This window comes from Heptranchias perlo, chromosome 27 (assembly GCF_035084215.1).
Source record: "Heptranchias perlo isolate sHepPer1 chromosome 27, sHepPer1.hap1, whole genome shotgun sequence".
In the NCBI taxonomy this organism is placed as follows: Eukaryota; Metazoa; Chordata; class Chondrichthyes; order Hexanchiformes; family Hexanchidae; genus Heptranchias; species Heptranchias perlo.
The window spans coordinates 33,374,617-33,387,772 of NC_090351.1; the positions used below are offsets into that span (position 1 = coordinate 33,374,617).

Genomic DNA, 13,156 nt, shown 5'->3' on the forward strand with positions numbered 1-13,156 from the left:
TCCTCTCGTGTGATGGTGGCATCTGTGTCGATGATCTGGCATGTCTTGCAGAGGTTACCATGGCAGGGTTGTGTGGTGTCGTGGACGCTGTTCTCCTGAAAGCTGGGTAATTTGCTGCGAACGATAGTTTGTTTGAGGTTAGGTGGCTGTTTAAAGGCAAGTAGTGGAGGTGTGGGGATGGCCATAGCGAGGTGTTCGTCATCATTGATGACATGTTGAAGGCTGCGGAGAACATGGCGTAGTTTCTCCGCTCCGTCTTTGATGGGCACCTCAGCACCTAACCACGTCAAAGAGGCCATCCCCTATGGACAGGCCCTGCGAATACACAGGGTCTGCTCAGACGAGGAGGAACGCGATGGACACCTACAGACACTGAAAGACGCCCTAATAAGAACGGGATATGATGCTCGACTCATCGATCGACAGTTCCGACGGGCCACAGCGAAAAATCGCGTAGACCTCCTCAGAAGACTAACACGGGACGCAACCCTTTGTCGTCCAGTACTTCCCCGGAGCGGAGAAACTACGCCATGTTCTCCGCAGCCTTCAACATGTCATCAATGATGACGAACACCTCGCTATGGCCATCCCCACACCTCCACTACTCGCCTTTAAACAGCCACCCAACCTCAAACAAACCATCGTTCGCAGCAAATTACCCAGCTTTCAGGAGAACAGCGTCCACGACACCACACAACCCTGCCACGGTAACCTCTGCAAGACATGCCAGATCATCGACACAGATACCACCATCACACGAGAGGACACCACCCACCAGGTGCACGGTTCATACTCCTGTGACTCGGCCAACGTTGTCTACCTCATACGTTGCAGGAAAGGATGCCCCAGAGCATGGTACATTGGCGAGACCATGCAGACGCTGCGACAACAGATGAACAGACACCGCGCAACAATCGCCAAACAGGAGGGTTCTCTCCCTGTCGGGGAACACTTCAGCAGTCATGGACATTCAGCCACCGACCTTCGGGTAAGCGTACTCCAAGGCGGCCTTCGAGACACACGACAACGCAAAATCGTCGAGTAGAAATTGATGGCCAAGTTCCACACCCATGAGGACAGCCTCAACCGGGATCTTGGGTTCATGTCACACTACACGTAACCCCACCAGCGAACAAATGTTATCTGTTTTTAATATAACGGGTCATTGACTGTCTTCCTTCTCTCTCTCTCTCTCTCTCTCTCTCTTTTTTTGGGGGGTTTGTATATTCGGTGGCCTTTTAAGTGACACCTCTTTGTCTGCTCACTGTGATTGCCTTGGCAACGGGCAGTAATCACCAGGCATTGTTCTGTGATTTTCAAATGCGAAGGATTCGAAAATTTCATTTCCACACCGTTCACCTGAGGAAGGAGGAAGCCTCCGAAAGCTTGTGGAATTTAAAATAAATTTGTTGGACTATAACTCGGTGTTGTGAAATTGTTTACAATTATAAAAACAAGCAGACCTTTTCAAATGATCAAGTTGCTTGTTTAGTATTTATCAAATCAAGTAATTTTTGTGAGCACTGAAGTAGTCTCATCCTTTTCGGGATCACTGTAATGAAGGAATGGTTTTTGGGAAAATAAATCACTAACGAAATAATTACAGTAATTTCATTGACGACAATTAATCTCTTTGGCCATCTCCTGCTTGATGCAGAGGTCAATGATGAGGGATACTCGAGCTTTAATGATGAGTTAAATCCCTAATCAGGGCTACAGTACACAATGTAATGATTGCAAACTGATTGCTGGATTCTAGCTTCTTGCAATTCTTGAAGTGCTGGCTGAAAGCCCTGCGTTTTGTGCACTTTAAGAATAATAACGTCAACTCCGATTTCAGTCTTGCAAAGAATGTAGAATAGCATGATGTTGCAGTGAGTGAGCACACCCAGGTTAATACTGGGACTTTCTTCCATGCGCAGTTCCTCTTCTCTGCTATGGGGTAGGGTGGAAAGTAAAAGAGGAAGAGGAGAGAAAGGAGCTAAGACTAGATGCTCCCTATCACTGAAGAACAGTTATTTGCAAATTTTCCTATGTAAATTTAAGCTGCTGTTACACAATGCCAGCTACATCTATCTTTTTGCTAGTTTTAACTGCTTGAACTCTGCAATCCTCGAGGTTTGGGGGTTGTGCAGCTATTGGCGGATAAATCCTAAATCCATCAATAGCAGCGTAGAAAACCCCCAAGAGGGAAGAAGGAGCTGGCATTGTGGGATCGTAACAGATCTGGGATGGAGCAGCACTGTTGGCGAGAAGCAAATTCAGCCAGTGGAAAGCACGGAGTTTACCCAACATAGTACAGGAGAGAAGCAGGAAGTTTGGCCAGCATGGACTGGGAGAGAAGCAGTAAGTTTGAGGTTACTGGTGTTGCAAAATAGACTTGCGGCCAGAGAAGTAGTAGTTCCTCCTCGACCAGGTGAACAGCAGATGCTACATGTCTAAGGTTCTTAAATTTAGGAAACAAAGCTACATTTTAAAAAATATTGATTTTATGGTGTTGGTAAGTGGGATGAATCGTTTGGAATTTGCCTAATTTTGGGGCAAATGAAGGACTTCGTTGAACTTTTCTTGGGAATCTAAACGATTTAAACTGCTCTCTGGCATTTGTGATGAACACATCAGCATGAATTCCTCTGTAGGCTCTTTTAATGCATTTATTAACCCATTGGATTAATGAATATGTTAGTGGCACACAAGTTAATATGAATTCACTAGTTCCAAATATCACTTGAGAACAATTGCAACCCGCAAGTGGGGTAAAGTCCAAGATAGGACAGATTGTGTATTAAGGGCAGAATGAATATGCTGTTGAGCTGAACACCCATTCCACACTTTTTATGCCGTTCATCAGACAAGATTTTGAATGAATACAGGTGTGGATGAATTGTCATGTATAACAAATTGCACACTATCACTGGAGCTGGACAGGTCTTGCTTAGATATTTGGCCACTGCTTCTGACTTCTATCTCCACTGCCATTGTTCCTTTGCTGCTTAGTTGACCTGAATCTATTTCTACGTGGATCTGGCCAAGAAACAACTGTACTTTATCACTGTACTGCTCGTTAAACTCCGCCCCTGCTCTTGCCCAGGAGGTTGGTTCACATTGGCATTAAAGTAAAACCCATTGGAAAATCTATGCCAATAACATTTTATTGTTGCCCCCAATAAATTCCCCTGACTTCCTCCTCTCTTCCCTTGAGAGTGCTGACTTGTGCTGTGTATGGTTCCATGGATGGCAGCTGCCCAAGTGTAAGCCCAGAGAATGAATGTCGGCAGGGCATCAACGATGAGCAAGAATCAGGAAATCACAGTCGACGCCGTTCATCTTCACACATACGCACACTCCAGCAGGACTCGATGGATAGAGATTGGGACCTTTTTCCCTCCCCCACTTTGTTCATGGACACTGAGGCCAATTTTGGTGCCACTACTGTTGCACTGGCTGAGGCCAACTTAACTCAGCAGAGACCAGGGATCAGACCCGGAACCTTTTTTCATCTCGTTCCAACTTATGCGTTGCATTCATCAACTGAACCTTCAAGGAAGTCTAGATTGTGCTTATTTGCTGGGTACTGCCCCACTGCCCTTTTTGCTCCCAAATTCTGATATCGAGTGCACTTGGACTCTTCAGATTCTGGCTTTTGTACTTGAGAGGCAAAGGACAGTAATCAAGCATTCCAGGGCAAGTAATGATTATCATTTCCTTATTATCATTTATCGGCTTACTGACATCAATTCAGCAGAATTTTTGGTCTTGATTGTTTACCTCTGTCGATCATTGGGCTCAAGTTTGATTTAAAAATGTTTCATTTCCATTTTGATTACATGAGAATTGAATATTGCACATATCACATTATAATAGTGAGCTAAAGCGACTAATGTATGAATCTTTTTCATTCTTATGAATACTTAAAGCTATACCATCTGGTCCATAGGGACCTGTATATGGTAATTAGTTAAGAACCACTGTTGTGAAGCTTGACCATTGGCGACTATTTTGATGTCTGTAAAATTTACAAAATCTACATTAACTCTAGGAGAGGAAGTGGTTACCTAGGTGATTTGAATGTGAAGAATAAATGATGAGGTGTGGTATTGTGTTTTATTCATATCCGATTTTAATTATATCTTTTTAATCCCTTTTTTGGGGTCGAGACACTGCCGCAAGCCTTTGATCGAAATCTCCTTATTTGCTTACACAGATGTACACAACAAGACTGGGACTCTGAAGCAGATTCATTGCTCTCAGTCACTTCCTGGAACTCCACTCTCTGAGAAAAATTTTCCCATCCATCTCCCTACATCCATGGATGGAAAGTATAAGGAGATTGCAGAGGTGAGTGATACCTAAACCTAAACGTCGCAGATTTTGTTGCAGGCTGCTTTTTTTATTTATGTTTTCAGGACTAGCACTCCAGCATTTAGAAGCTGATTAATATTGGCTTTTGTACCATGAATGGTAAAAGCTAGATCTGTTTTTTAAAAAATTTATACGGTAATGTTTGATTTACTTTGAACTTTTGAGTACTGTGTCCTGTCTAACAAAGAGTCTAATTTATGTGTTTCTCATTAACTTATGTGATTAATTTTTTCAAATATTCTTAATCGATTTTTGATCCTATTTTGTGTACTCCTGCCCCATTATCACATCTACCAGCCTGGCCATGACTAGCCAGTATGTTTTTAATTTGTTGCAGCTGTATTTGTGATGGGGACCCCAATAGATAGCTGTCTTGTTGGTAAAGAGGCGTTCTACTGATTGTATTCACATCCAATTAATTAATTTTTGATGTAGAGTCACTGTTATTACATACGCAAATGCAGGAGCCAATCTGCGAACAGAAAATACCAGAAATGACCAATTGATGTGTTTTTGGTAGTGATGCTGATGGACAGATGTTGGCCCTAGGACACTAGGAGAACTCCCTGCTCTTCTAATAGCACCAGTGGATCTTTTACAACCATCCTAATGGGCAGACAAGGCCTCAGTTTAATATCTTATCTGAAAAACCCACTTCCGGCAATGCTGTCAATGGTTCAACTGAGCTTTGGATTGTTCCTGCAGGAACAGTCAAGTAAATGCACGAATGTAGTACAATTCTCCCCTCTGCACCTTTTAAAGTGGAGTGTCATAGACTGAAACGCTCCTTTTTTTTTCTCTCTTCCTCAGCCCAGTGCTCTCTGACATAATTAATGGCTCCCTTTCTTCATATTCTGTCCTCTCAACTTCAAGATTGCCACAGTCATCCCTCTCCTCAAAAGAATTCTCCTTTTGATCCCTCCACCTTCTCCCCGCACCTGCCCTATCTCCAACCTTGCCTTTTTCTCAAGTCTTTGAACTTGTCACCACTGAGTGCTTTACCTAGCTCTCTCATCACTCCCTTTCTTTGATTCCCTCCATTCAGCTTTCTGTCCAGCCTGCAGCACCAGCACTGCCCTTGTATCTCACCAGTCCTTTATGGCTGTGATTGAGTTGCACTACCCCTTCTCGTCGCCCTTGACCTCGCTGTGGTGTTTGACTCTGATGATACCCAGCTTTACCTCTCGACCACCTTTCTCGATCCCTCCACTGCCTCTGCATTGTCAGACTGCTAGTATGACATTCAATCTTGACGTGCTCCAATTTCCTCCAGCTAGACATTGGAAAAACTGAAGTCTTCATCTTTTGGCCCCCGCTGCAAACTCTGTACCCTTTCCACTGACGCCACCCGCCTCCCCAGCTAGTACCTTCGGCTGAAACAGTCTGTTTCGACCTTAAGCTGAACTTCTGAACCCATACCTTCTCCAACACAAAGACCACCAACTTCAGCTCAACCAAAGCTCTGCTGCCTGTATCCTGTCCCTTTAGCCCTGTCCTCGTTGACCTATGTTGTCATCCGGCACCTCAATATCTCAAATTTAAAATTCTCAACCTTGTGGTTAAAACTCTTCATGGCCTTGCCACTCACTATCTCTTCAAAAGGGGAGAGAAAGATAGAGAGGCAGAGGGATTTAAGAAGGGAATTCCAAAGTGTGGAGCTTAGGCTGCTGAAAATACAGTCATCAATTGTGGAGAGAAAGGGGGGTTCCTCATTATCAGGTCGCACTTCCAGCAATTTGCAATGCAAACATTTTTCGAGCTGAAGGATGAGGAAAAAAATATAACAAACGGGGCACGCCCCAAGATGTCCCGCTCCAGAAATTCTGGGCCATTATAAGGAGAAGCTTGTTGTGTAAGTAAAAAGCAAAATCAAGAAAGTAAACCAAAAAACTTTTTTGAATGAAGCTCAATGTTATAGCTCAATGCATTTGAGATGCTTTATAAAATGCTCTGAGAGACTGTAGCTCTGAATTAATAAGAAACTAATTTGTGTATGGAGAGAAAATATTATTGTCATTTACTGATCAAAATCTTGCTCGTCAAGCTATGCTCATGCTTCGCGTTGCCAATGTGACCAAAAATAAATAAATGCCATTCAACTACCCAGTAAGTGCACATATATTGATGTACGGTCGCATATTGGTGAAAATGAGAGTGCCACTTTTTGATTTCCATATCGTGGAATTCCTTAGCTCCATTATTCTTTCCGTCCTCCTACAATTGGCATACTTGAAACCCAAGCTTGGCGTTGCTTAATCGTCATTACTTAATTTACCTTGTCTCCTCTCCTATTCTTCTCAAACTTGGTGTCCAACTGCAAGCCTTTGCTTTTTTATTAAGGTTTCTCAATTTAAAAAAAATGTTCATGCTTCATAATGAATGAAGCATTTTCCTTATGATTTTAAATTTGTTGGCTGAAATTCCAACAAAGCCAGCACTGCAGCAAGTGCATTCTATGACCTTTTGACCTGTATGGGATATGAGCCTGTATCCATACTCTCTGAATTACTCGTATCCTGCATAAATAATTACTGTGCTGGTAGTTTCAAATGCTTGTATGGCATGAGAAAGTTTCTTTGAATGCTTTTTTTTTGTTCTATATTTATTGCTTCAGGAGTTGTTCTCCCGATCCCTGACAGAGAGTGACATGCGGACTGCTCCATATGAATTTCCAGAGGAGAGTCCCATCGAGCAGCTGGAGGAGAGGCGGCAACGTTTGGAACGTCAAATCAGCCAGGATGTGAGGTAAGCTGAATTGTCGTACTAAGTAGAGTTTTAATACCTTTTAATAGTTTATTGTATCAGATAATGTAACAAGAAAGAGCATTGTAAAGAGAAGTTATTTATCTTGAGGGCTGTGCCAACTAATTTATTGAAATGATCACAATGATTATTTGGAGCTAACTTGTTCAGTGTGATGTCAATGTGCTCCTGTTGAGCATTCAAATATAATCAGTTGATCAGCAAGCTAATACATGTGCCAACTGACCAACCATCCAAGTACAGGCTAATTTGGGGTCTGGGTGAAACTGTGGGTCATAATGGCTGTACTTTCATCTCTGGAATTACGATTTGAATAAGCCCAGACTGTTTCCTTTCTGCTGGCTGTAACAAGGCTAAATGAAATTAGTTTGGTTAGCCTCAACCCAGCACATCACCGTAGACATGAAGTCATAGTGGAAAACTGCCACAATTAGCACGAATTGGTAATTGAATTGAATTTATCTTGTCTCCTCTCCTATTCTTCACAAACCTGGTGTCCCACTTCAAACCTTTGGCCTTTTATTTAGGTTTCTCATTTTTAAAAAAAATGTCGATGCTTCATAATGAACGAAGCATTTCCCCTATGATTTGCCGACAAGGGCGACAGTGCAGGAAGTCCACTCCAAGACCTTTTTAACCGTGTGGCAATCTCACTCCAAGATAATAAGGAAGATGGGTGTGGAAAATGCTACAATAGTTCAGGCACACTGCGGCAGAGTAAAAGGAATATTGTATTGTGTCTGCCTTTGGTTGTTCTATCATGGCTTAAGTCTTGCATGGATTAGTAGCTGAACAATTGAATCAAATATGTGTGAAATACCAGTTTGCCTGATCCCCATAAGTTAATCATTGTACCAGTAAATCAATTGGAGTTAATTGGCACAGCCCTACTTATTAATTCTATTTTTCATTTTCCCTTAAATTTTTTTTTGTTGATTTTGATTTCTCATTGGATCTCGGCATTCCCTCTGAATACAAATCAAGCCATTAAGGAATGATTGTGGAATTTTTTTATGTACACGTTTAGTAATGGCTATTAATTTTGAATGTGAAATACAACATATCTGTCAGTGATCAGTTACTAATAATAAATGGAAGGGTGAAAGACAAAGCTGACTTATCACATTGACAAATAACAAATCGGTTTACTCATAATGCTTTAAGCTTTTCTGATGAAAAGTACTGACTGATTATGGTAGGACTTGTGTACGTGTCAGTGAAAGAATACTAGTTGAGAATACCACAATGTGATAAACTATGTAGAGGTTTCACCAGGAGTATGACCTAGCTGTGAGTGCTGAAAGTATAAATCCTGTTCGCTGTTTAGATACGTATTCAAATGGCACAAGTTGATGTGTGTTGAAAGCAACTTCAGTTCTTTGGATGTTACTAAACCTACTTGCTGCTTGTCCGTTTGCCAAACGTACACTCAGTAAAACCCTATAAGTTGGCTACATCAAAGTCTGACAAAATGAAAATCCAAATTGACAAAAGATATAATTGCCTTCATGTGTTGAAAATATACCTTGGGCAAAGAATAAGAGAACTGCGATTGGAGGGGTAAGATTCCAGTGTTCTTCCTATCTATGCCATCTCTACATCCTTTCCCTTCATTTTTGTATTCATCCTTCAGGCTGTCTTTTCTAATAAAATACCATCACACGTGGGACTCAGTCCACATTTTTTAAGTGGCTTTCTTCAGGTAGCCCAATATTACAAAGTTAGAATCTCCCAGCCAGAGAGTTATGGGTTCAAGTCTCAGGACTGCCTGCTGCTCAAACATGCCTGCCTCAACCAGGTGATTCTGTCAGTTCTCAGTGGGCAAAGCTAGGTTGAGTGCTGAAGAAAAACATTTGTCTCCAGGGAGACAAAACCGACGATGCCAAATGTTGTCCTCTTGTTGCTGTGCCACAAAGCAGCATCAATGATCTAGGCATGGAGAAATAACAGTGAGCAGCTGTTTTTTTTGTGGTTTGGAAATATGCTAGGGAAGGATTGGAATAAAACCCTCTCTTTTTAAAAGGTACAGAAAAAACATTCATCTTTGAGTCATTGAAAATTTACCCTAGAGCCTCTTGATACTTATTCTTAACCCAACCTTAATAGAACCCTCAATCATGACCGTGTAATATTTGTAACTTAAATACTGTTTTCCTCTGGCTATTTAGGCTGAATGCATGTGGCCAATACTACTGTTGGTGCTAAAAATGAGCTAGACTGCCCTCATTTTTAACAGTGCTTGTGTACTCTTTAAGCTGTACACGTTCCTATTGAAAAGAACTTAAATAGCGCTCAGGTTTTTTAAAAATCAGGGTTTTCTTGTCTCATGCTCAGTTTTATCCATGTTGGATTCCTTGTTGCCACCGTTTTAGTTGTTATGCATTCCTGTTGCAAGGCTGCCCAGTGCATTCACAGTAATGGTAGTCTTGTGGCAAGTGCAATTGAAGATCCCACTTGCATTTAAAATGTTATTTTGATCACTTGTTTTTTTGTATGGCTGCCAAAGTTTAGGACTTGGTCATACTGTCTAAGAGTTGATAATCTGAGCAAGGTAGTAGATATTTTTGTCTATGGTGAAAGGCTTCCCCGTGTGTCACCCAATCATTTTTAAACTATATTCAGGTCTGCACAAACAACCAAGAGTACGTAGAAATGATTAGTACAATTGTGCAAATCCTCTAGAAATACTGAGAGTGTATAGGGGATCTGAGAGCCTTTATTAGTTAAAAAGTTGAAGGGGTGAAAAAAGATCAAAAACGACTTTAAATTGTTAAAATACTTTGAATCGGCACAGCATGTGAACTGCAGTTAGAAAATATGATTGCTAATATCTGGATTAACTGGCTTGTTTTCTCTCTTTTCCATTTCCCCTTTCTCTCCTTGTATCTTTGCCTTGCTTCTGCCTGCCGTCCTCAGACTAGAACCAGAAATTTTACTCAGAGCCAAACAGGACTTCATGAAAATTGACAGCGCTACAGATCTACAGTGAGTCTTCCTGCACTCCCCGAAGGAGTGCTTCTTCCACATGGTACCAATCATGTATCTACAGATCCGTCATGCATGTTCTCTGCTTTCTGTTTCTTTTTTGCCCTTTCACAGGTTTCGATAAATGGACTGTTTATACTTATGTGAATGGCCAGACTGATCAATGAGCACTGTCCTTTTAGCACTGACCCATTACAGGATCCGTTTTTCATTTAACAAAGGTCTCCAATGCCAGATAGACAGACTGCAGTCCCCAGATACGGTTAAAATGTGTTTTCTTTTAAAGTGATTGTGTTCTTTTAATAACCACTGAGATCCTGCCTTGTTTTTTTGCATTGCCCAATTTTGTTCTGAAGTCCATAGTAAAAAGTAGTATTGTAAGAGGTGTGCCTGATTTTGAATACTATGTTTGAATTTTGACACTGTCTTCAGTTTTGTTCTTCCAATATGTAGATTTTGACTTTTAAAAAAAAATATTAGACCGAACATTTGTTTGTAATCTTTGGTTGACGTGTTATGGCCGTCATTTTGTTCAGTTTCTACATTGTAAAAGTAATGGGCAATGGAGACAAAACTGGTTATTGTATAACTGTGGATTGTTCAAGTGTCTCTGATTCTTTCATGCTAATCTCCAGAATTCAGTCTTGTTGCAGTGGGGAATTGGCCAAATGTCCCTTTCACTTGTGCTGTGGATAGTCTCTCTCATCCATTAGTGTTCCAGTGATTTCTCTCTATGGAGAGCAAGAGGACGGAGCAGTGCTAAGTCTCAGCACCAGCTGCAGCTCCCAGCCATGTGTGCCATAAACAGAGATGCGTTCTGTGCCTTCTGTTTAATAGTACAACTGACATAAGCAACACCCTAGTGTGAGAATTGCAAGGCAAAAAGCTGCTTGACCTCTCCTGCCAGTGCACCTCGCCAATACCCATCCTTGAATTTTTACTTTATAACATCTATCTTTATAAATAGTTTGAAAACCTGATTTCCAGATGTTGTTTGAAAACTGAGGAAGTCTTTATTATAGTAATTAAGCCAACATGGAGAAAACCACTTCTACAGGTGATTCAGTGCCAATGGGAACAATTTGGAAAGGAGGAGAAAATATCCTATGATGTGTCTTTTTTAAATTTTATTTCAGGAGAAAAGAGACTGAAAGCCATTTACAGATCAGGAGCTGATGGGTAGCATTGCATTCTTCTAGGCTGGTGATTTTGGATGCAAAGAAATTCTTCAGGCTTGTTAGGCGAGCTTAGGTAGCAATTAGTCACAGTAAGAGCTGCACAATAATCAGATCTAAACAGCTGGGCTGGTTTTACTGAGGTACTGGTTGATCAGCAGTTAGGCAGTCTCATTCTGTGAACCCTAGTTTAGAATAGGAGCACAGAAACAGGAGTAGACCATTCAGTCCCTCAAGCCTATCCTGCCATTCTGTTAGATCATGGCTAAATGAAAGAATGAAGGTCTAATCAGCAAAAATGGACATGGTGAAGCTCAGGAAAGATTGAGCAGGCTGGGGGAGGAGACTATATAGAGGTCTTTAAAATTATGGAGGAGTTTGATAGGGTGGACATGGAGAAACTGTTTCCACTTGTGGGTCAGTCCAGAAAAAGGGAGCATAAATATAAGATCGCCACGAACTGATCAAATAAAGAATTTAGAAGGAATTTCTTTACACGGAGTGTAGAAAGAACGTGGAGCTCGCTGCCACATGGAATGATTGAAGCAGATAGCGTTGATGCTTGTAAGGGGTGGCTTGATGCATACATGAGGGAGAAGGGAATAAGACGTTATATAGGGGCAGGGTCGGAAGAGGTAATTAGAGTGGGAGGAGGTTTGTGTGGAGTATAAATGTCGGCATAGACCAGTTGGGCCAAATGGCCTGTTTCTGTGCTGTAGTTTCTGTGTACCACTTGCCGTTTGGGAAACTGCACATCACGTGCTTCCTGATATGAGGATATTGCAGCCAACTAAACCAAGGTGCACACAACATGCATTGGCGGTTTGGAAGACGCTTGTTTACAAAGTTCTTGGGGACATGAAACTGATGAAATAGCCATCGTGAAAATTCTGTTGCTTAACTTTTAACACTGAAACTTATGGTTTTAAGCGTGCCTACCAATTAACAGCTCTTTTAGGGCAAACAAATGCTGCACCGGGTCCATGTAGAAGGTTTTACCAAGCTGGTGGTCAGATTGGACTTTGTGTTAGGTATTGATAAGTTTCTACCATATTCTTGTAATTACTTTTACACTTTAAATTCAAGTGATTGTGAATTCCCAGCTCTGGCATAATGTAATCCCCTAATTTGCATTAGTTTGATGACTTCTGACAATGATTCTTCTCCAAATGCAAATACCTCAAATTGTAGCCTTGCAGTGAACTCAAGTGTTCCAATCGGGCACTTAATGTAATGTGCGATACATTCTGACCTGCATTTTGAACGTTTTCTTTAGATACTACAAGGACCAAATTGATTCCACAGCAGAGAAGTATCCAGAAGAGCAGGAACATGATCTTGTACGGGAATTCCAGCGAGTTAGCATATCCGGAGAGGAGAAATGTGGGGTACGGCAGAATGTTGAAGTCTCATATATGGTAATGGGGAGATGGGTGGGAATGGCTTTTGGCATACACACACCTGACCTTCCATTCTGCAAAGTTAAATGTTTATTGTGAAAATTATTCATCACACTTTTTATTTAACATGATTTCTTTTGATTGGTCACAAACCGAATAAGAGGAATTTTAAAAATTTCTCCACATTTGTTTTAATTGAGGTATTTTTCTCCCATATTCCTCGGTGGTCTCCCGTCACCGTACGCTACTGTATTTGCAGAGGACAGGATGGATTGTATTTCTCCATTTCCACCTCTCCTTGGCATCATAGCTGAGATTGGTCACTTTTTGTGTAAGGCATGGGTGCCACAGTGTGCCCTATCATTCTGGAGCACAGCACTGCCCGATATAATGGCTGCCATTTCAAAAACGCAATGAAATGTAGGGATTAATTTTGAAGATGTTTCAAATCTGCACATCTTACTAGTCAGT

General features: G+C 41.4%; 1 protein-coding gene across 3 annotated transcripts in view; it reads left to right on the forward strand.

The window, feature by feature from the left end:
* Positions 1-13,156, forward strand: part of LOC137344559 (AMP deaminase 2-like) — a 126,065-nt gene that overhangs the window by 67,499 nt on the left and 45,410 nt on the right. For 2 of the 3 annotated variants that reach the window (XM_068007602.1, XM_068007604.1), the window contains exons 2-5: positions 4,205-4,338; positions 6,977-7,107; positions 10,042-10,110; positions 12,562-12,673. In XM_068007602.1, coding sequence (XP_067863703.1) covers positions 4,205-4,338; positions 6,977-7,107; positions 10,042-10,110; positions 12,562-12,673 — 446 coding nt within the window. The remainder of the gene's footprint in view (positions 1-4,204; positions 4,339-6,976; positions 7,108-10,041; positions 10,111-12,561; positions 12,674-13,156) is intronic. The other variant, XM_068007603.1, reaches the window with a different exon arrangement.